General features: G+C 40.0%; 1 protein-coding gene across 4 annotated transcripts in view; it reads left to right on the top strand.

Moving 5' to 3' along the window:
- dock1 (dedicator of cytokinesis 1) overlaps window positions 1-24,744 on the top strand; it is a 237,588-nt gene that overhangs the window by 201,268 nt on the left and 11,576 nt on the right. For all 4 annotated transcript variants that reach the window (XM_061709031.1, XM_061709030.1, XM_061709029.1 and 1 more), the window contains exons 39-46: window positions 681-770; window positions 1,052-1,156; window positions 7,745-7,886; window positions 8,670-8,751; window positions 10,548-10,632; window positions 13,594-13,680; window positions 15,632-15,808; window positions 17,100-17,183. In XM_061709031.1, the coding sequence (XP_061565015.1) occupies window positions 681-770; window positions 1,052-1,156; window positions 7,745-7,886; window positions 8,670-8,751; window positions 10,548-10,632; window positions 13,594-13,680; window positions 15,632-15,808; window positions 17,100-17,183 (852 nt within the window). The remainder of the gene's footprint in view (window positions 1-680; window positions 771-1,051; window positions 1,157-7,744; window positions 7,887-8,669; window positions 8,752-10,547; window positions 10,633-13,593; window positions 13,681-15,631; window positions 15,809-17,099; window positions 17,184-24,744) is intronic.

Raw genomic sequence — 24,744 nt, 5'->3', positions numbered from 1 at the left:
TTTAAGTGCAAACTTTGCTCTTATTAAACCAAAAATGAATGAATAAAGTGCAAAACTCTGTAAAATAAGTTGAAAAAAAGTTTTAAAAAATATAATAAAATATAAAGTTTTATCTCTGAAAAAAAAAATCAGCAAATCAGCACTTGCAAACATACAGTAAGTTATATTTCCAATTAAATAAAACAAGACATTTTCTAATTAAACTAAACTGGGTCTTTGCATGCTAAATAATAATGCAACCCATGAAGGAGGTAGAGGTGTGTAATGTCGGTCATTACATTTGCTATTCACATTTGCAAGTTTTTTGCAAGGAACACGAGCCGGTCTACCGCATCTGGCTTGAGGGATGCCCGGTGGCATGTTACAACGCCCCCTCCTAAACTAAAGAGCCTCTCCGATGGGGCACTTGTCGCAGGTATTGAGAGGTATTTCCACCAATCATTAATATGTGTGCAGACAAGGTAAAAAAAAAAGTGAAAAATCGATTTTACGATTTTCACATTTTAACATCGTTCTAATTACATAATCGCGATTACGATTTAAAATCGATTAATCGAACAGCCCTAAATACAATATATTAAAAGAAGACTAGAAGAGGATTTGTGTTACACAGCTGGCAGGAAATCACTGCTTTAAACGTTGTAACTCATTCGTTCCTGCATTGTCTGTGTACTCAACAGATGTGGGAGGAAGCCATCATTTTGAGCAAGGAACTGGCCGAACAGTATGAGAATGAAATGTTCGACTTTGAGCAGCTTAGTGCATCCTTGGTAAGTAGGATTGTTTTTTATATATATGTTTATATTAAACTGCCCTGTCAGTTGTCATCCACGGGACGTGTTTCGGATGAGTAAAAATGTGACACTTTGATTAAATTCACTTGTTTTACCACAAAAAAAAAGGGAAGGGAGCAAACACAACAAATGTCACTAGACTAACCTTCAGGAAAGGTTTTGTAATATTTGAAGAGAAAACAAATTAACCAATATGAATAATATAGATATAAAACGCTTTTCAAAATACGTAAACCTGCCATTTCCTCTCCCAACAGCGGAAACAGGCCCAGTTCTACGAGAACATTGTGAAGGTCATCCGACCCAGACCGGACTACTTTGCCGTGGGCTATTACGGAGTGGGGTTCCCGTCTTTCCTGCGTGTGAGTACTCGCCTCAGCGTGCATTTCCCAGCTTCAGCAGCAGTCAATATGTACTCTCTGTTTCACACGTTTCCCTCCCACGTGTTTGGCTTGCTGTTGTGAGGCTCTTTTATGTACCCCCCCCCCTCCCCTCCTTGTATTCCACCTGGTTGCTGTTGCACGAATGCGTTGCAGAGGAGATTCAGAATTTTGTGGTGGCCGGGGGGGTGAAAAAGCAGAACTTGAAGAAAATAGTGAACGAAATGGCAAAAAGTGACTCAGCACATACATTTTCTGATGTATAATTGACGGCGTATGCCTTTCCAGGTGGTAAGGAATCCCTGTCTGAAAGATTTCCACCCTTTACATTACTGTCAGCGTGTCAGTTGAACCATCTAAAATGGTGTATTAAAGTTGTTTGTTTCGTTTGTCCAATCAAAAGGCTGATCAGTTCCATGTCCTGAACTTACGCCACGGCAGGAGTGTGGCCGGCATCGCAATGTGCCCAATCATCGCCTGCACGGCAGAAATCACACAGCCAATACAGAGTGGAAGGAAGAAACATGGTCACATTGTAAATAGCTTCTAGCAGCTGCTGAGTCATGGACAATAAAACATGAAGACCTGTTCTGGTTTAGATGTAACTGGGGATCCAGATGTTCTTGAAAGTGCTGGCACCGAATGAGGAACGCCATGAGGATTTTTAAAATGGCCCATTATTATTCTGCATATGGTCAGTTGGTAAAAACGTATAAATCAACCCTACCTCGCTTTATGAGGGATAATTAGCCTGTTAACCTGAACTTATCTATTTCGTGGCGGAATGTCCTGACTGGCCTCGTGCCAATCGAATCACGTCTTACCACAAATGAAGCACATGTCGAATAGGTGTTTGGTTTACCTCTGGGATTATTAAAATGTTATTCAGTTCATTATTCGGTGAAGGGTTTCGTGAAAGATGTCTTGCTCTGCCCACAGTCAAGTTGATGATTACCGTATAATCATTGTTATTATTCTGTCACCGGGGGTTTAACTTAAATCCTGTCAGAACAGACAGAGCTTCGGTGCAGAGCAGATAAGTTGTGTTTTAATATACACTCTCCAGCCACTTTATTAGGTACAGGTGATGAGTGTACAGTGTTGCCTTGAGAACTGAAGGTGTGTTGTTTGTTTTGTGTATCGGAGGAATTCATTTTCTCATTGCATGAGTCACTGAAGTGATGATCCAAATTACGCTTTTTTTCTTTTGTTACGAACAACAGAGTATTTTTGCTTCCCTGCGATCTACATGTGTCCTCCCCCGCAACCTCTCTTATCTGCAAGGGCAGAAACTCCATTACCGACAGGGCAGACCAAGTTGGCCTAATCTAAAAGGCTTTTTCTTAAACATCCTTTCAGGGCAGCTCGGACGTACTTCATTCTTTTCGCCGAGGACAAAGCCACATAAAAGACAGGCCATCGCTCTCAGACCAGTTAACTTTTCCATTATCTTTTTAGATTATGGCATTCTTCATACCTAATGGCAAAAAAAAAGCAGTTTACATGCTTGCGAAGTTGGACTCCCCAACTTGCAAAACTGTCATGTGAAGCGTGTTTTGAAACGCACGAGAAAATGCTAAATATAAATTGTATGATGTAGCACTGCTGCTGTGTCAGAGACGGTTCCCTGCTCAGTGTCACCTCCTATCTGAACATTTTCTGACTTAAAGGTGTGTAGCGATGCCACTGTGGGCTTAGCAAAATGACAGCCTCCTTAGATAAAATGTATCTTTCCCTGAGCAGAGAAGATGGACATGATCCCAGAGAGCCTGGCGGGTCTCTGCGATCATGTCCCGGTATTACCTGTAATACTGCTCATGCTGCTCATCCCCACTACCGGCTGCAGTCAGCCGCCATCTATGCTCTTTTCCTCCCCATCACCCATAAAAATATCCCTCCAACTTAACGTGAATATGCTTTCTTGTACAGCTGTATCAGGGGTATGGGTTAGATTGCTTTTGATTACATGTAATTCAATACATTTTGCTCAAGGCATTTCCTTTTCAACCCTTACCAGTCCACTTTTTTCCCTCTTTTTTTGGTCTTTTATCAATGTATACGTCATTTCCATTGCTTGATTCATTTCCCCTGTCAGGGACATCTAGAACCAGCATTGCTGGAGGTTCTACCAGCATCAAGTGGGAATTAACTTGTGGATCGTTGTTATTTTGTTTAGTTTTTATTCTCCATCACAACATTTCTCGTGGCCTTTATTCCCACTGTGTGCAATCTGGCCCATCTGGCATTTTCAAGAACCTCCAGACTGCTAGTCTCTCACATGCTGGTCACGATTCGTCACCCCAGTAGATGTAGGCATCAATCGCATCCAACCTTTATCCTATCGTTCTCCAGCAGCACGCCATTAAGTGACGTAAATACAGCCAAACACGCCACCTTATCTAAAGTGGTTATTATTGACAGTACGTCGTGCTGGTGAAAGACCTTCGATTCTGTTTCCATTAATGATATTATTAGCAATTATATGGAAAGATTTCCATGTAAGCAGTTAAGGAAATATCCAGGTAAAGGTTACTAATTAAGATAAATACATTTCAGCAGGTTTTTATTCACAGCCCATATTGGTGTCTGGATTGCAGCATCACAATGGCCTCGGGGGAAAAGTCGGTTATCTGAGAAAATCAATACCCTTATAAAGGCATTACGTATCCAACCCTCGCATATTGATTTCACGCAAGAGTGCGTACCTCACCTGTTTATGATTTATTAGATCTTGATAAAGTTGCACACTAGGGTATTTCCTAATTGCAAAGTGTTGTGGATCTCATTATGTGTTTTTAAGAGTTCACACAACTGGACCTTTTATCTCTATTTCTGTTTTTGGGAGTGTCTGTACACTGGAGCATTTAGGGATGATTGAATTCTTAAGTACAGGCACAGAATTCATCTCATAATTATAATAACTCATAATTTCATCCTTCATTGGCACAAAACATTTGAAAGAACCTTTTTTTTTTTTTTTTTTTTTACCTTGTCTGCACACATATTAATGATTAATACCATGACGGTAGAAACCAAAGTGGTATATATGTGCATTATTACTATATTTAATATATATACATATATATACGCATACATATGCGTACACATACATAAATATACACATACAAACCCAGTGTTTTTTTTTTTGTTTTTTTGTTGTTTTTTTTTAAAATAACCCTTGAACCATTTAAAAACGCTCCCATATTATATGTTTACTCTCAAACTTACTTTCAGCTTTGAGGTGCCCCAGAGGTGTTTCCCAGCGGTTGACGGATGCATTTCCATGTTTAACCCTTGTGTTTTGTTGTTTTTGATCAGTCATAAGCCTTATATAATTTCTAGGTTTACTTTCCTTTGACAGTTCATCTTAAAGAGCAGTTCAGAGTGCGTGAAAGTTGGTATATCCGTCTCCTTCAACACCATATTCAGACTTCAGAGCTGTCATGTTCTGTCTGTCAGAACGTTGCTCTGGCAGACCGCTGAGTACTCCCGGGAAGATGGGGAACGCTTCCCCTCATGCTTTTAAGAGCACTCCTCTCCTATGATTTATTCCCGTTCTGCAGTAACATGTCAATTAACTGATTTGACAGTAGACAGATGAAAGTGTCCATGTTCTTTTACTCGCTTTTCATATGTTACATATTCTAACTTTGAATCGTGACATCACGCCTTTTATCTGAGCTTGGTGGCATTACACTCGTATGATCCTTTACTGCTTCAACTTTGTGAAACCGATATTTACCCACTAGTCATGGAAGAAAGAAAGGGGGAAAAAAAGGGCAATTTAGCAGGTATTATTGTCTCAATGGCAGCAATTTTCTTTTCTATAAGTATTAAGTGCAGCTTTGATGGTGAATTGAGAAATTATGACATACTCGGTGTGTGCAGTGGTGGGAAAAGATGAAGTACCCTTAATCAGATATGAAAGATTCAGCGGAGTATAGTTAATCACCTAGCAGAACCCTTCTATCAGGTAGCTGCAAAGGGTGGCCGCGGAAAGTAAATGTGCTTTCTCTTTTCTTTTTTTTTTTTACAACCTATCAATCAAAGCAAATTTGAAAATGGCCCCAAGCATATACGTATATTAGCTGCAATTAATTAAATTAATTGGGGAGTTGAAATGTGTACCATGCATGGCCGCAGGGCTCGCTGTGTGTGAGCTTTCATGTATTGAGGGTGTAATAAAGAAAGAAATGTTAAACTGATAAGATTATCCTTGATCTCGGGGACAAGACTGTACACCATTTTTCTTTATGGTTGGGTTTCTGAATATAAAATATGTCTTACAAAACACCTCAAGTCTTCTCGAGAGTGTTCTCTTATAATACTGACTTAAGTACTCCGGGTTTCTCCAAAATCAACGAGCAAGAAACCAGGGTGCCGTAGCTAGTGACCAGTTGTCCTTCTAACATTTTACAGCCGTCTCTCATTCCTGTTGCTTTGTTTTTGACAATATGAGACTTGTCAAGGTGTATCTGACTTAGAGGCCGTCCAGTTTCTGGTACACAGGCGATGGTTGTCTCTCACCTGCACTACAGCGGCACGCTTCCAGCATAAAGATGCAATAGTGCTGAAAGGGCATATCATTTAGAGTCTACTGGATACCTATAGCTGCTCCATAGTATTCAAGGAAATAATCCTGCTGACACAGCGACTGCAGGTTCTGCATCAAGCGACCTAAACTCAGGCATACAGAAGGATTTTTCTTTTCTTCATACATTCTCTCCTCCCACTCACGCTGCGCAGTATCTCTGCTTCTGCCAAGCATCAGCAGTATCAGTCAAGCACGAGGCATCCACTTACTTAATAAATCTGTCCAATTCATCTAAACTCTCCCCTCCTGGAATTTTGAGGAAAGTCACGTAAACAAAGGGAAAACAAAAGCCACGTAAACACACATGCAGCAGTGCCAGGCACTAACATTACTGGGTTTACCCCTTTTAAGCTGCAAACTTCCCACTGTTTGCTTCTTTAATGACAAAGCGGGGTCTCTTCCTGGCCCAAACTTTGAAGTAACGCTGCCTTGGTCTTAACTTGAGCATCTGGAGAACTTAAAGGAGCATGAGGCTCCTTTTAAGAAATGAGACTCTCTAGCGCCACCCTTCACCACGACGGCCGTTGGGGGTACTGCAGCCAACAGTGAAGCCGGCACGGGAGAACGGGGAGAACGCACATGCAGTGTCATGTGACGTCACATCCGCAGCCCAGCGCGGGAAATTCGGGACCGAATTGCAGCACATTTTGCAGCACACAGCCTGTTCAAGGCAACGGAGAGATACACTAGAGGGCTCATTCTTTTGGGTTTGGAACGCTTCATCTGACATTATTACTAGAAAACTTAAAATGTATACGGATTTTTTTCATAAATCTTGCCACAATCCGGCCTCAAGCTCCTTTAAGGTACCCTTGACTTTGTCTTAATATCATTACGATTGAGTTAATGGCAGTAAATGGATAAAATTACCACGTCGGGAAGAAGAGTGTCCCATGACCAAACCAATTTAATGGACATGCTTAATGATGAGAAATTGATTTTGCACTGTAGATTTGAGCAGCAGTCAGTTCAGAATTTGCCACCCGGAGCTGGTTCACTCTGATTTCTGGAGCTGTGCTCCTCCAGGCCATATCCCTTAATTAAAGAAACCTCTGTGCTTGTCACTGTGTCTTTTTCCTATTAAAAATAAATAAAATAAATGATAACAATAACCATTTTCCCTGAAAATGTTTGTCACTGTCTAATAGGGCTGTGCGATTAATCGATTTTAAATCTAAATCGGATTTATTAATCAAGACGATGTTAAAAAAAGGAAAATCGGAAAATCGATTTTCCTTTTTTGCAGCTGGCTGCATTACAGACAGAGCTCGTCTAGTCATCTTTGTTTGGTCAAGAAAATTGTAAATGATGTCACTTTACTAAACTCAAGGAGGATTTACAGTATCTTTCAATTGCACTTCATTCCCAATAGGGAAATTTGTTTGCTATTTTTCTTTAAATATAAAGATAAAATATTTGAAACAATTTATTCCATTGTCTTTTGTAGTTTTACCAAAAAAATCAAAATCAAAATCGAAAATCAGGTTTTCAGAGAAAAAAATCTGGATTTTATTTTTGTCCAAAATCCCCCAGCCCTACTGTCTAATATCTTAGTCTGTCTTAAGTTGATTAATGGTCATTTTATTACAGAATGTATGGTAAATAAGAAGAGATCAGTCTGCTGAAATGTTTTTCTTTTTTTTTTTAAATGTCAGCTTTGATTCCAAGTAATTCTAATTTGAAGTTTTTAACTCCACCGCTGTACCATACCCAATAGATTTAAACAAAAAACATTTATTGTGGCTATTTTAGTAATTTCATCAACATCTTTAAATACATTCTTCTTCCAAGTCTTTTTGTAAATTTGATATGGAACAGTGCTGTATGAGTTCTATCAATAATTTTACCACAGTGGCAGGTTTATATCCATAAACGGGGTGCAATGTACTTCACATGTACGTGTGATGTCTGTGGCCATTATGGGGCGTCTTCCTGGGCACATTCAAGGCCTCACTGTTTTCTTTTCTGTCCCTCAGAACAAAATGTTCATGTATCGTGGGAAGGAGTACGAGCGCAGAGAGGATTTTGAAGCCCGACTCCTCACTCAGTTTCCCAACGCAGAGAAGATGAAGACGACCACTCCCCCCAGCGAGGACACGAAGTGCTCCTCTGGACAGTGTATCCTCAGATATGATATTGCTTTTGCCGACAGAACCCGATGGAAAGAAGTGACATCTAGGATCTCGACGACAGTCGAAGGATGATGATGATTGCTTTTTATATTTCAGTCTAAATATAATTGGCTTCAGTAAATGCTGCCACAAGTGAAACAACGCATTTATTATTTTCATCTCCGTGTTATTGGTACCAACAAAGCCCGAGAGAGACAGTTCATTTAGTGGTGATGTCATTAGATAGATAGATAGATAGATAGATTTATTATAGTACCCTTGGGTAAATTTGGTTCACAGTGAGTGCCTCATCATACAATCTAAAACCATACACTCAACAACACAGGATAATATAAAGTGACAACAGCTTTGGCTAAAAGAACAAAGAACAAGAAGGACGGCCCCAAGATAAGAATCAAAATAAGTTAAAACATCAGTAGACTAAAAACACAAAATATTAAAACCAAGCGAAAGGATAAAAAATGTGCCTTTTCATAAAAACAAGATAAAGGAAACAATACAAAACATAAATACAAAGTTATGTTGCAGTTCCCTCACTTATTCATGGCATTACTGACTCGTATTCCTCCAGCAGCAAAAATCTTAAAAATGTGAGAAAATAAATGAGTTATATTGATAGTTATAGATTCCATGGTAGTATAAACATGCATCACTTTCATGAATGTTATTTGTTTGAAATGTATTTTCCTCTAAACTGTTGATCTCAACCGGGTTACAGAACAATGAGCTCATGTATAAAGTTGATTTCACCTTGATGTTTCTGATCAAGATATCCAGTGTTTCACGGTGAAACCCATCCTCGACCTGCCAGCCAAGTTCCAAAACAAGCCCGTCTCTGAACAAATTGTCAGGTAGGCAGGAGGTTCCAACAACTGTCACGTCTTCACATTTGGCCAAGTGTGTAAATCAAAGTCACACGGCAGATATTTCAATCTGCCGACGCTTAATTTCCTCTGCCCAGTCGGTCAGACGCTCGATGGAGCTCGTGATGACGCCGGTGAACGTGCATTAGCATTTCTGAGGTGGGGTGGGGGTGGGGGAGCCGATTAGATCTCGATTTAAACGCGAGTCTTTGTAGAACAAACAGCGGTTGACCTTGTTGCTTCTAATGGTTATTAACGTTCACCAGCCATCTGCTACTAGTCACCATGCCAAGTACAACATTGTTTCTCGGCCTTAATTAATAGCGTTGTGTGGAGCATCGGGGCCAAGGCGGACGGTGGGCCCATACAACCCGACTTGTCCTCTTGCCAGCTGGGCACTGCTGCACTCAGCTGTGCAAATGCACTCTGATATACCACCCAAAGCATCAGCGGACGCGATAAAAATAATGTATTTGCCCTGGCAAACCTGTGGACAAATAGACCTGGGCAGTGATCTTATCGCAGACCTACAGCAGCGGTCACACCCCCCTGAATTGATTATTTCAGAAGCATACTGGTTTACCTGCCAACTGTGTCTGATCGGAATATGTGACTCCGTTAGCGTCTCCGATTAAACAGTCGTGTTTAAAGACCGGCGGCGAACTGTTCCACTTCAACCGTGCATCCCTTTCTCTGCTAATTCTGTTTTTCTTTCCGTCTAGCTCTCCCCATGTTGTTCCCAGTTGCCTCGCTCAGTTTTCTCTCCTTTATGCAGGAAATCAGCGGTGCATAGCAATGAGACTGAGCTATTTGAGCCAAAGTGTCACAGCAGCAGGCAGAGCCCAGCCCATTCTGACCTTGCTTTTGCCAGACCCCGCTACTCCATCATCTCTATTCTGCCAGCTCATGACATCTGAAAGGCTTAATTGGACCAGCAAAGAGTATTTAAATATGTTGTTTTAATCGGTGTGTCAGATCAGACGCTCTTAGAAGAGGTTCTTTATTTTTATTTGTTGGGAGCCTACGTTACACTTTCTCAGCTCATTTGGGACTGGGTCTCATTAATTTTTTAAATGGTGTGTTGTAAGTACAGAAGGGAAAATCTGAGTGTCAGAGATGATAAAAAGCTCTGGTGGCAGTAACACCTGAGCCCACATTTTCCATCTGGCACAAAGTCTATGTGTGGTGTGTTTATTAGAAATGCATCTGCATCTGCTCAGCCCAGTTGCTGTTACGTTAGACTCGGTTGCTTTGGAACAGCACTGATTTGGCTCATATTTAATTTATAATTATGTGCTAATAAAGTCAGACCATGCTCTTAAAACATATGGTATAATGAAGAATCATAGCTCGGCACTAATTTCTGCTAGAACAGGAGAATCTGTCGCCACCTACGCCCTCAGATGGCAGTTTGCACCCCACCGCTTTGCATGCAACATCGTCCTCTTTCCACTTTTGAAAAGTCTATTAACCTGATGTGGCAAAGTTCAGCCCTGCCCGCTGCAAACGCTGCAGCTCATCTGCATATCCAACACATCGGGGATAATGTTTTCGGGCTGCCAGAGACGCATGTGACCCAAAAATGAATTTATTTCCTATGTAGATGAAGCGGTTGCTTCCACGGAGGCCAGAACTCTAAATGCCACAGTTGCAGGCAGAGCTGCCCCGGGGGGAGTTTGTCCTGTGTTTGACCTGAAGCAATACAATCAACCTGTATCAATCAGGCTCTAGATGGCCAGTAACAGCTTTAATTTACTCAGGCAACAGATTTTCTCCCTCCCCAGCTTCTACACTGTAAATGAAGTCCATAAATTCCAGTATTCCAGGCCGGTGAGGAAGGGAGAGAAGGATCCTGACAACGAGTTTGCGGTAATTTTATAAATTTTTTCTATAAACATAACTTGTCTTTTAACTATCATGAATCATAAATGCAAGCTTGTGTGTGGTGTGTGTGTGTGTGTGTCTGGAGGTTTGAATGCTTTTTTTTTTTTTTTTTTTTTTTTTTACAGAATATTAAGTCAAAATTGCACATATTTTCAGATGGAAACTGCTTGTTTCACTAAAGACCAGCAAACTTTTGAAAGCAGTTATCAGCATCAACTCTAATTCATCTTAATCACCTAGTTTCCTCCTCTGCCGTTACTAAGAGCAGCTGTGTGTTTGTGTGAACGCGGTGCTGCGACAGCATGAGCTTCACCCTCTGAGGAAGAGGAGGTCTCCTGTGCGGAAAACAGAATTGATAAGGTTGGAGCTTATCAATACCGCGCTCTTGAACAATTTATCAAATTGCCCTGGAGCGCGATGTGGATTTCTGTACTCATTTCTATCCGAGTTACAGGCGAAGGCTCGCCATCAATACAATTTCAAAGTAGCCTAAGGTTATTCACTTTTTCTCTCGAAAAGTAACAGTTCATATCTGACCAATTAAATATTAAAGGCTTTGAGAGATAAGAATTAAAACCTTGCTGTTCTCCTAAAAAGAGAGAGGTTGTTCTTTTTAAAAGTCGGTCCATTTCAACAACCACAGCAGCCTGCCAATATCCTGTCAATACGGTTCCACAACAACAACACTTGCTCTCACTGATGCCTGATAATCTGTGTTCTTAGTTGGCGATTGATGCTTTAAAGAAGAAAAAATGATCAAAACCAAACGGATTCATCATCCAACCAGTTAGAGTGTTGTGCTGCGAGGGCAGTAGTCACCCCTTACCACCATGTGGCCGCCGTGTGGTAAAGGGGCAATAACTCAGGCTTGTTTTGCAGCCACAGGACCTGTACGCCCTGCAGTCATCGATCCAGCCATGAACTCCTCTGCACACCAAAGCATTGTGGAGTCAAGTTTGAAGCCATCTGTCCAACAACTAAAGCTTGGCGCCTAGACTGCATTGTTCAATAAGAGAATAATTCCCAACCACAACAGTAAATCGACAAAATAACCACTGAAAGACAACAGAATCAAGGTGCTGTGAATGGCCTTGTCAAAGTCAAGACTTCAGTGTGCTGTGATTTGTCCTTTACAGAGACGTGCATGAATGAAATACAGACAAACTTTGGTGAATTGAAGCACTTTTGTAAAGAATTGTTCATCCACAAAGAAATCAATCACTCCAAAGTTGTCGCTGCTAAAGGCGCGTCTGCAGGTGTTGAATTATGACGTAGACTGACGACTTCAGCATTTCAGCTTACCTATTTCAATAAATCATATAATGCCAAATATATAAGCTTGGCTAAGATTCGCACCAGTTTACATCAAAACATCACTTCAGTGCAGTCTTCTGCCCTGAGCGACCATCTGTGATCATAAAACACAACAGAGAGTCTGAGGTGTTTGTTTACTGTCCAGACTCCCCAGATATCTAACGACGTGACCTGATGGCATTTTTATGCCAACCCGCAGGTACCGCACAACCTACGGGGGCCCGGAGGATCTGTTGCTAATATTCCAACAGGAGACGCTCCAGGACACACTCACATGTTCTGTGTCCTGGCGGATCACAGCTCCGTTGCAATATTTTGCCTGAGTGGTTTATATGAAACGAACTGAAACACTTTGAACTAACAGCTCACATTTACTGATTCAACGCTCGACCACTTGTTTTATTAGGAAATAATTAGCATAAATCTGTGATTCAGTTAAACTGGAGAAATTGGTAAATAAAAATAAATGCAGGTAGATGCTACGAGCAGTGTTGTCACTCAGTGTGCTTAATTTTGTTTCTCTTTTTATGTATACGTATTTTAAAAGAACAACATGAAATCAACATTATACATCGGCCCCTGACTGCCCTGACCCTCTAAATGAGTGCAGTTGGCCTCCATTAAGAATGATTGCTGATCGACCGCTGCTCAGCGCTTGTAGTCAGTCGCTACCTAATTGTAAGATAAATTAGAAAAAGCAGAATCATTATTTCCAAGTCTAATCAATTAGTTTGTCAGTCTTTCATGGCGAGATGAAGAACATTGATGAACATTTTGTGTCCGACTCAAGATTATTACACGCGCATGCTCGACGCACAGCTTTCGTTATTTGCAGCAATAATAAGATACATGGACTTTGTATCCTCTTGTTGAGATTTGCTAAATTTAAATGGAGGAAGAAGAAAAACTATGATCCTAACCTGATCATAATACAGCTATTGCTGACAAGTTTAGATTATTAGAGGCTCTGATGAATTATGCCTTGTACGTTCTTGGTATCCAGGTAACAGTGACAAGAAGACAAATTAAAGGCAGTCACGCGATCCTCTATGTGTTTAGTGTGGCATCAGTTCTCCAGAAAAGGATGATAAATTTAACTCATTTGAGACTTGAAACTTTCCCAGTCGTGATGGAGAGATGATGGATATCTATTGTTACCCATCTTATCACGACGTCTTTGTTAAATATCTTAGTATTAAAGAATCTTTGTAATTTATTGTCTCTCTAAAGTCAGTGAAAAGACCACTTGGCTCATCACTAGATTATTTAATATCATTATTAGTACTGGATTTTTTTTTTTTTACTTATTCTAATAAAAAAGAAAAATGACGAAGATCTATTGCAAGAGCTTTCATCATCTCTTGCAGCTTTTCTATATGACCGTCTTTATCTACAGAAGAAGAATACATTTTTTAGGTCGATCCCGATCCAGTCATCAGGAACCAATGATTACATCATTTCAACTTTTTCATCTCAAGTCTTCCAGGCTGAACCAGAACAATGCAAAGCATTGTTTTAGAGCAAAAAGTGCTGCGTGATCCCACTCTAGTGGTTTAAATGCTTCCTGGCATCTGTCTCTGTCTCCAGGTGTAATCTTTAATTTTTTTTGCCCGTCTGTCATTCTGTATGCAGAACATGTGGATCGAGAGGACCACATATTCGACAGCATACAAACTTCCTGGGATTTTGAGGTGGTTTGAAGTCAAGTCAGTCTCCACGGTGAGTATGAAGGCTCTTTGTGCTGAACGGGCCTCCCCAGGCGAAGCTCTGCAGTGATCGCTGTGATTACCAAATGGATTTGCCAAGTGACTCACATTTCAATTTTCTTTACTTGTATAGCACTTATCCATTCAATAAATGCTATATATTTGAGTCTTAATGTATTCTGAGTAAGTCCAAAATTCATGCCAGTTCATAAAAACATGGCCTATCTCAGGAATCCAATAGATTGTATCAACTCACTTCTGTGCAATACCTCCATCCTGAGCAGGCACAAGGTGAGTGTAAGGGAAAAAGGCTAAAAAACTATAATAATGACTTATGTTATCATGTGCATATGTTCTCAGTAAATCTAAGTTTAAGCTTTACTAAAAAGGACATTTTTAAGCCTAATCTTAAAGGTAGAGAAGTGTCCCAAACACAAACTGGGAGCTGATTCCACAAGACGTGTTGTTGTTTATCTACCTTTTAAATATGTTACATAGTGATCCCATGTTCCAGTTTGGGGCTGAGATGTTAACTGGTAGATTTCTGGAGAAATGAGAACAGCTGCACAACCTGCAGAGCTAAGCTCTGTGTCATCCTTATTATTGCACAGCCTGGTGTGAATTTTTGGGTTATGTAAACGCAAAAAAAATACCATGAAAATGCTGCAAATATAATTTATAAAAAGATACAAATCAACTTTCGTATCAAAACACACACTAGCAGGTTAGAATCATGCCCGGACTGTGGCCGCTCAGACCTACACAGACTTCAGAGGGACCAGTGTTGGCGTTAGTGATCTGGACAGTTGAATTCAAAGTGGCCAGTGTGATGTCATTAAGAATGCTAAGCCAGAACATATGATTCATGATATGAGCTGTGTTTGTGGGAAAAGTGGCTTACGCATCTTTTATTCTCATGTGAAAAACAATCAAAAAGATCCAGGATTGAGCAAAAACACCTGCTGCATCCTCTTAGTGTTTCCTCACTGTGCCTCAGTACAAAGTCACTGCTCAGTCTGATTAGCCAGGTTCAAGTATTCTATAACTAATTACTTCAACTAAATAACTGAACGTGTTTCTTCACTTTCATGTCCACACCTGAGAGTATGAGAAAGGGTCACCTGTCACAACACAGCGTTGACTACAGTTTGCTCTCTCTGCATTTATTTTTGTGACGTAGCACCACATGACAGCATGCAGTTATTTCAGCGGCGTGGTACTGCGGGTTGCTTTAGCTCTGGCGGGACTTTACCAGACCCCCGACTCGTGGGTCCATGTAGCCGGGTGTGACTCCCCATCATCATAATGATGCAGAGGGGACACCTCTTCCTTTAGGCAGGCTTGGAACATACTGTAAGTAGCAGCTTGCCCTCCAGATGAGCCAGCGAGAGGCCAGGTCCCAAAGGTCACAGTCTCTATTTAAAGCTTAATGACTAGGCTGAGATTCACCAAGCCTAATCCTTCCATCTGACAACTCTTTTTATCAAGCTGGCCTCAGACCTACCGGCACAGATTGGAGATTTGTCTCCCTGCCACAACATCTTTACTTTTCCTGTCTGGGGTCTAAATCTGACATTTGCTCAACAAGCCACTCGTGCTTCTTCTAAACCCCAACAGGAAGGAGGTTTTTATTGTTGATTTGTTTTTTTTAAACATCCATTTGATTAGAAATTTGCTTTCACATACGTGAAATTTAATTATGGCATTGATATTAATGTTTTCTCTGAATTGCCAATCATGTTTTGTTGACTTGGGAATAAATGTTCCCTTTACATCAACAAGCCATCCATCTTTATTTGACAGTTGCAGATTCATTTATGGGCACAATAAAAGATGATTCATGAGCACAAAACATTTCTGCCATCCTGTCTGGATCACAGACACAGTAGATGTTTATTTACACTGAAACGGGGTGAACAAGTGTTGAGCGTATCTGACGCCCGCCTACGTTTACCTTTGTGCAGGAAGAGATCAGTCCTCTGGAAAATGCCATGGAAACGATGCAGCTAACCAACGAGAAGATCAGCAGCATGGTGCAGAGGCATCTCAATGATCCCAACCTTCCCATCAATCCGCTCTCCATGCTGCTGAATGGGATCGTAGACCCGGCCGTCATGGGAGGATTCACCAACTATGAGAAGGTAGTCAGAATCAGAGGTTGTTTTTTTTTTTTTTTCCTGTTCCAAGATTTACTCATCCTTTTTATACCTTTTATTCCCATATCTCTCTCTCTCTTGTATTGTATATAGTAGATGGTTTGGGCTTGTCTGTAATGAGTATCTACCAACTTAAACTTGTGGCCACTTAAATCTGGAAAACGAAACATACAGTATTTCAATATTTTAAAGCTTGAAAAGGATCAAGTTTTGAGTTCTCACTGACGGGATCTGGCTACTGGCGACAATCATTTGTTCAACTACAGGCATCCAAAGATCAGTCTACATTTTAATGGCCAACATCCTTGTGCTCAGTGGCGTCAATTCAGTGGAAGCTAAGGTATGGCAAGGTTACGAGTCACAGAACTAAACTAGAGTATCAATCAACACGTCCAGCAAATACTCATCACAGAGTCTGCTATGTAGCTTATCTGTGTGGTCAAGAAAATTGGAACTTTTTCAAATACAGTCTCGCTCACTGCAAAAACTCAAAATCTTACCAGGAATATTTGTCTTATTTCTAGTTAAAATATCTCATTTTTAGTCAAAAAATCTCATTACACTTAAAACAAGAGTCATTACCAGAAAAATAACTTGTTATTTGACCATTTTCACCTGATTCAAGTAAATTTTCACTTGAAATAAGTAGAAAAATCTGCCAGTGGGACAAGATTTATCTTCTCATTACAAGCAAAACAATCTTGTTCCATTGGCAGATTTTTCTACTTATTTTAAGTGAAAATCTACTTGAAACAGGTGAAAATGGTTGTTTTTGAGTCGTGTCTTAAATGTAATGAGATTTTTTTTTTAAATTAGACTAAAAATGAGACATTTTAACTAGAAATGAGACAAATATTCTTGTTAAGATTTTGAGTTTTTGCAGTGTATAATAACTAGCGAAATCGATCATGTTGTTCTTATTTGCATTTGTAGTTATTCCATAAATGTATTTAAAAAAACAAACATTTACATTTAACCCTTGAAGCAAAGGTGTGGCGGCTGCCATACCTTGCCATACCCAATTGACGCCCCTGCTTGTGCTCACATCCATCTTCTCCATTCAGTCTTGAGAAGCTGCAGCTGATGAGTTACCATGGCCACGGCCTCCCGGAGAAGTGCTTTGCCCTGTGGTCCCTATAAGTCCATATAATCCTTCGTCAGGGTTTTCTCCCCCGTTCTCATTTCTTACGAAATAGACATTTCAATTTTCCCCTGAAAATTGACATTTTTTTCTCCTTTCATACTGACCCGAGTGTCTTTTTCCTGTCTCCACCAGGCCTTCTTCAATGACAAGTACATGCAGGAGCACCCCGAGGACCTAGAGAAGATAGAGAAGCTGAAAGATCTGATCGCCTGGCAGGTGCGACTTCAGCTCTCAATGTTTTGTTTTTTGTTTGTTTTAGTTGTTGTTTTTTACGACGGAGTATTAGGGCCAAACTAAGACAAAAGAAAAAATGAAAATTACGAGAATAAAGTCGTAATAATATGAGAATAAAGTCGTAAAATTACGAGAATAAAGTCATAATATTTTGAGAATAAAGTCGTGATATTACGAGAATAAAGTCGTAATATTACGAGAATAAAGTCGTAATATTTTGAGAATAAAGTCGTAATATTACGAGAATAAAGTCGTAATATTTTGAGAATAAAGTCGTAATATTACGAGAATAAGGTCGTAATATTAAATATATTATAAATATATAAATAGAACTTCACAAGATGCTCAATATTCCTCATTTTAACACAGAGAGAGTTGCTCTTCCTGTTAGAGTTCTCATAAATTATATTCTAATAATATTACAACTTTATTCTCATAATATTACGACTTTATTCTCGTAATATTACGACTTTATTCTCGTAACATTACGACTTTATTCTCGTAATATTACGACTTTATTCTCGCAACATTATGATTTTATTATCGTAATTTGACGACTTTATTTTCATTATATTATGACTTTATTCAAGTAATTTCCAATTTTATTTATTTTTGTCTTAGTTTGGCCCTAATACTCCGTCGTAGTTTTTTGTTGGTCTTGTCAAAGATGTCAGGATTAAAAAAATACAAACTGCCGTAGCCACTTCATCACAAGCTGTTTACCTTAACAGTGAAAGTAGTCTGGTACCAACAGGTACTACTGAATATGACAGCCATTTGTGCAATTTTTTTGCCTAATTTTGTGTTTAATTTGTTCATATTTACTTTGAGCTATTCACCTTGCTTCTCAAGTGCGAGTTTGTTTATAAACCTACCAAAAATGTGGCTCCCCTGTAGCAGCAACGAAGAGCTGTGAAGTCGCCACACTGTCCGTTTTTAGCACCTAAGAGGGCTTCTTATAAAAGGGATCATAAAGGCCTTTTTCTCTACGTTAAAGCCCCGGTTTGAAGCCCCCGGATTGCAAGAAGAGGCTCTCTGAAAGATTACAACCGAAAATATGATATTGTTTAAAAAACTTTGAAGTGCACTGCCGTAAGTGTCCAATGACAGAAAGTGAAGTCGTCAGGGGGAAATGTGTCTTCTAGAGCTCAGAGCGGAGGATAGAAAGGAGCGGTGCTGAAGCCGACGCTCTGAAGTCGAGGCTCCACCGCAGAGAAACGGCGAGAGATCAGCAGTGCCAGAGGAAGTGCCCACACAGCAGACAAGAGGCACACTCAGACGTATAGTCGGACAGACACTTGTTTTTAAACTCTTTACAAGTCGGATTTGTGGCTCATTTGGGTTTGATTTGTTCCTGGTAATGAATTCTTGGCTATATTTGCAGCAATGAAACCGTCCTCCTTTAGGGATTTCAGGGGTCTCTGTTTTTTTTAAACATCTTTTTTTTGCAGCTGCTTGACTTTTTGAATCCAAAAACTGCGGCTCACTTTGGTATTCATGAAATTATCACAGTCTCCTGATTTATGGTTCATCCAGGAATTGATCCTAGAGGTTTCTCCGCCTGCCTCCTATTGTTAGCTGCAAGGAAAGTTAGCTCAATTTTCAGTAGTTATTCCTGTCTCAGTAAAATAGGTCAAGTTTTTGCTCAATGTTAGTGGTAGAACTTCACAGAATTTGAGAAGTCGTTTCTTTGTGTTTGAAACCTTTTGTGTTTATCAGGAACTTTAGTTCACACGGAAATCTGCAAGTCTTTTATCACCCTCATGCTTCTGAGACTGAAGGCGTTAAACCTTATATCATTTCTCACTAAGAGTACGATTTTTTTAATTAATATTCTTTTTCTCTGCTATCTGGGTTTTTTTTTATATAACGTAAAAAATATTTGAAATTACCACATGAACAATTTACAAAGCTAGTGGGGGTAACCTAACCTATTTCAGCACTTCTGCAACCTTGTTGCTGTCGTTTCATTACATGTGTCACGGTCAGTGTTCAAGTTTCAGCTTTTAAGCAACACGAGCGAACAGTAATTTGACTGTGCTGTTTTCAAGTTTGTACTCATTCCTATTTGGTGTTTGGATATGAATGGAAATCTTACACTGAGATTTCTGCTGGCCTCCAGCCAAGATTAGAAATAGTTATTATGCATTTTGAAGTGATTCCCTGTCTGCAGTGTGTGAGACTAAATAGCACGATGTCTGTCGTCCGCCCAAGGACTTACTCGTATTAAATATAAGATCAGCTGTATCTGCTGAAAAATGGTTGGCATGCCGTTTCCTCCAAAGGAGATATATATATATATATATATATATATGCCATGTATGTACACGAAAGCAGACTTGAAACCCTCCGCTGTCTCCTTGCCAAACCCCAGCCATCACGCTTGTTTATCTCATGTCATGAAATTCTTTAAATGAGTCAAATGAAGGCAAGCCTACTGAACAATGAGCAAACTAAACAGAGGTAAATGAGCCAGCGTCCACCGGCGTTGCTCATCGAGTAATTACACAGGAAGTGGAAGTCTGGAAATCAAGTGTTGTGAAGAGCTCCTGGCTAAAAGAAACTAGGTGTTTTCATTGATGTTTCCCTGGAAAACCTGTGGGCAAATGTCAGGATCATTGCCTAATCCTTCATGCATAATGAATAGTCAAATATTTGTAAGCTGTTAATACAGTCAAATATAGATTTAAGGGGCATATTTAGCCGGCAATTACACATGAACACAATCTTTTATAAACAGCTACAGTTCTGTTTGACAAATTTTTTTTTTTTTGACTAAAGCTTTGAGTTCTGTTTCTGGGCCCATCTTTTCAGACATGGTACAGTCTCTGTGTTTATTAGTCTAAACTACCAATGGCGGTGTATATGTCCAGGACCTTGTGACTGTTATAAAAGGTCTTAAATTGTCGCCACAGCACAGCTTAAAGCCAGCAGGGCGGTGATCAGAAATCTGCTCATTGTGAGGCACAAATGGGCTCAGTGAAGAACGAATGCTGCTGAAATTAAACAGCAATGGCATTTCCTTCCTTGCTTCTTTCCTTCCTTGCTTCTTTCCTTCCTTGCTTCTTTCCTTCCTCATTTCCTCCATCCCTTAGCTGTTAAAATCAGTATTTGTTTGAAAATGAATCAATCTGGGACTTCACTTATATTCCGTGTTTGTCAAGAAAGTGCAAGATGAGCATTCAGTTGAGGAAATGTGCAATTTAGGAGCATTTACATGAGGAAACATCAGCTTTGCTGGCACGCTCTGTTGAAGCATAAACTGGTCATTTTCAGAGTGAAACAATCGTGAAATTGCAAATGACCCCTCCAGTCTGTTTCTGGTAATCATTTTCCATGTGCTATTTTATTCTAGTCATGAGTTAACTTTTTCGGCCTCCTGATAGTAGATACACCTAAAGAGAGAAAGAGTTGCTCATTTTCACCTGTAATTCAGCAGATGTACTGTAGTGTCTCATGACCCTAAATAATCCTGATTCACCTCATATTGGCCATTTGGCCTTGATTTATGTGGAAAAACGTTGCATCACGTAAAATCTGTGACATCATGTCTCGCTCGCTAGATATAACTGTCTGCACGATAAACCTGAATCCGATCTGGAATATGAGAAATCATCAGTTCTCTGTTACTGTCATAACAACAGATTTAGGGTGCAATTCAAATGCAATGCTCTACTTAAAATTGTCCGGAGGTATTAAAGTTCTCCATCACTGCAACGGATTTCCATCAGGTTCTGTCAGGAGAGGCCACACCGAATGAAGATCAGTGCAGGTTCGATGAGAGAGGGGGGGGACCAATCAGGTCTAGATCAATAGCCTGCTCATTGGCTGGAAAAATGTTTTCTCACATGGATGTGTGTGTGTGTGTGTCTCTGAGCGATCTGCCAATGTTCTTTCACTTGTAACCAGTCCCGTGGCTTGAAAGCGACACGTTCAGATGCAAAACCTGGATAAGACGACGATGAAAGCGTTCTGCCAAATTGAAAAAACACGGTAAAGCCTGCACTCCCAACCTGCACGAAAAGCAAACGGCAGCACGTTTTAGAGTGAGGAAATATGACATGTTACAAAACATTTTTGTGAATTTTCAAGCTGCATGATTCAGTGTACCTTGTGATTTAAAGGGGACCTATTATGAAAAACAGGTTTTTCTTGCTTTAACATATATAAAGTGGTCTCCCCTCAGCCTGTCAACTCAGAGAAGGAGGAAAGCAACCAAATTCTACAGTGTCTGTACAGCCGCCCGGATGAGCCGTCCAGTGTGATGTGGCTTCTCCGAGCCGTTCAGATTCTGCTCCCGTCGTTACGTAACGACGGGAGCGATGTGTGAAACCACGCCCACAACTAACTCCGCTGGCCGGAGCTTCCACCATTTTTTCGTAGCGGTGTATCACGTCATCGCGTCAGGCAGCCAATCAGCACAGTGCCTCATTATCATAGCCCCGCCCACTCAGAATCCCGCATAGATAATGAGCTTAGAGAATGGGAAGATAAAGACATGGCTCAGAGACTGAATTTCTAATTTATTTAGCAAAAACAATCAAAAGCCTGTTTTTAAGACATTCAAGGCCTGTTTAAAATGGGTATTAGATGCCATAATAGGTCCCCTTTAATGTTGCGGGTTATATGGGAAAGCGTGTCCAAACTTTTGGCTGGTGGTGTATATGCCAAGGAAATGGCAATGGTGTTGAAAATTACAGTTTCATTAGTAATTAAACAACTGCCCAATGCATCAGAGCAAAGTTAAAGTTCAATCATCACTTAATATTTTCTTATATGTCATCTGCCTCTTCTCAACACTTAGCTTATTTGAAAACGTCTTCAATTCATACCCGTGGCTGCAGTTGTGTGATAGTGATAGTTATCCCGACAAGAAGTGTGTATTCAGGCGCGGGAGTGCTCATTTAATCACAAGAGACGTTGTGATGCCTTCATGTCATCCACGTAAACAGGAACACAGAACAGCTAAATGCACATCTTTGATCAGCTGTGTGAGGTTTGTTCCTCTGCCAGTGTGCTTTGGCAACGTTAATTCTGGATCATGACACAATGAATATCATAAGCATAATAATGGTGTTAATGCATTGTATTCATATGGCACTTTGAAGATACCAGGCTGGACACACAACCATGCAGAAGTCTTAGGCACCCCCCCTGTCTTGTTGCTTTATCAGCATTTTCATGACATCCATATTTATTTTCCAGTCTCTTTAATATCCAAACAGAAAAAAAACACTTGAACCTAAATAACAAGGAATCCTAACTGATGTCATATCAGGCATGGTCTCCTTAGAAACAGTTAAATCTATGCTTTGTTCTGTGGCAATTCACACTAAAAATTGATTTCTGCTTGTAGAGTTATTTTATTCTGAAGGTTGTGTGGTCTTGTGGAAATATTTAGAGGTCAACCCAGAAACTTTTTTTTTTAAATAGCCATTATTAAAAATGGAAAATACTTGACCAACGGATTAATTGTCCAACTAAAGACATTTGCTCAATACTGTACAGTCTTCAATAAAATGTTTCTGATGTTTGAGTCTGACGGAATTGCATCCTCTTAGTGCGAGTACAAATGACGCCTCGCCATCTGGTGTGTAGTTTCACGCATACTTAAGATCATGTTTTATTTATCTAGAAAATATGCAGAGTTTGCTTCTTTCTAATCTTGAACAAGAAGAGGGATCCAGATTTTGGCTGAATGGGTTTCTTATTTTGTCAGAATTATGTTGCATTACAACAGTAACCCGTTTCAAAAACCAAAAAAGATGTATTTTTCTTTTATTTCTTATCCTGCACTCATCATACAAATGTTGGTCCTTCATAAAATACCACCATCTTTTTAAATATGAAAAAAGAATTTATAAAAGTGTTTGCGTGTATACATATAAATACATTTTACTGTAGCTTGAGTAAAGTGCTGGAAAACATAAAAAATGAACCTTGAAACTGCATCAATTTGACCCTAGGCTACAATAGACTATGACTGAACATTTGTCTTAAAGTAGTTCAATTCATTCTAAATATAATTGATTTTAATTTAGAGCATAAAAGCTGCAACCAGTTTCCATGCAGCTGCATTTATGTGTCATTTGTGCATCCAGCTGCCACTGTGGCCCTTCAGTCTGGCCAAAGATGAACAAAACTTTGCACTGAAAAATTGTATCATCGCCCAACTTTAGCAAAAAGCACCAGTTTAAATGATGTAAAAGCAATCGAAGAGCAGCCCCTGTTACAGTGATTTTGCTCTGAAGGATTTAAAACCTTTCAGTTGTGGCAACGTTGAGCTGGGCAGGATGATACTGAAATAGAATTATTGTTCAGACAAGAACAACCCCCCTCCCCTTTTTTCAAACAGTTTCCACCTAGTTTTATGTTAACTGATAGAAAGGGACCACAAAAAATCACATACCGGTATTTCCAAAAGTGAAGTCACTGATTGCTGTAGTTAGTTGGCTCCATTTTGGGCTCCAGAAAACTCCCATCAAAAAACATTAGCTTTTGTCATGTAATACCGTGTAAATACAGTTTAACTAACGTCTTATAGTGTCATTCGTGAGATTAGTTCCTTCTGGTGAGTTTTGTAGATACTGCATCTAGCAACTGCAGGAAAGTAGGAAAAAAAAGTATCTGAATCTTGAATTGTGCGTGCTTAAATCTGTTTAAATACCTTGAATTTACTTTGGCTCCATGTAGTTTGTGTTGGTATGTTAACATTTGGTGTCAGTCACTCACTCAGTTGAGACCATCAGCCATGCAGTCACCTAGTGATTAAAACGGGTTTGCACAGAGGTATTGGGTACCTTTTTTTTTTTTTCTTCTGCATAACAGCTTACGCAATTTTGGCCTTGTTTGCAGATCGTGTGTGGTTTTGTGAAAAGCATGGTGGGTTACTGTAGAGTTCTGGTTCTCAGCCCCTGATTTTACCTCTGTAAAAGAGCCATATTGAGTCCTTTTTTTCACCAAGTTGACACAGTTTCATGTGGTCTGAATGAAATGCCTCTGGCACGCTTTGGGTGCACTTCCCTTTTCATCCATTAATTGACACCTCTTTTGGGATGGAGACGGCCACTCGACTCCAATACACACCACTCTCCTCCACGAGGCAAGACTTGTTTGAGATCAGTTTCCACTGAGCATGCAAATATAAATGTGGACAAAAACTCCCCTTGGTAACCCTTGGACCATATTATTATTTTAGATAACAGCATGCAATACGTAGCCCTGAGAGCTCACAGAGTAAACCAGGCTCGGCCAGAGTGATAAAAAAAAATGACTTGACTGGCAGTTTTATTCACAAGTACTTAAACACCCCTCATTTGCAGTTTGGCTGCAGACAGTTGGTACTGATCCGTCTGTTGGTCCCAGTCTTGTTTGGAGTCGTGCCCTGAACTGGCCCAGTTAGTCTGTCAAATATGAGCGTGATATAAACCCAAGGCTTCACTTAAGCTCCATTCATCAGTGTTTGAAGGTTTCTACGGTTTAGCACTTAGAATTGTTTAAATGTGTTAGATTTTTCAAATGTTTGTGAGTAGATTTGCTACTG

This window comes from Cololabis saira, chromosome 19 (assembly GCF_033807715.1).
Source record: "Cololabis saira isolate AMF1-May2022 chromosome 19, fColSai1.1, whole genome shotgun sequence".
In the NCBI taxonomy this organism is placed as follows: domain Eukaryota; kingdom Metazoa; phylum Chordata; class Actinopteri; order Beloniformes; family Belonidae; genus Cololabis; species Cololabis saira.
This window is presented reverse-complemented; position numbering and strand designations above follow the sequence as displayed.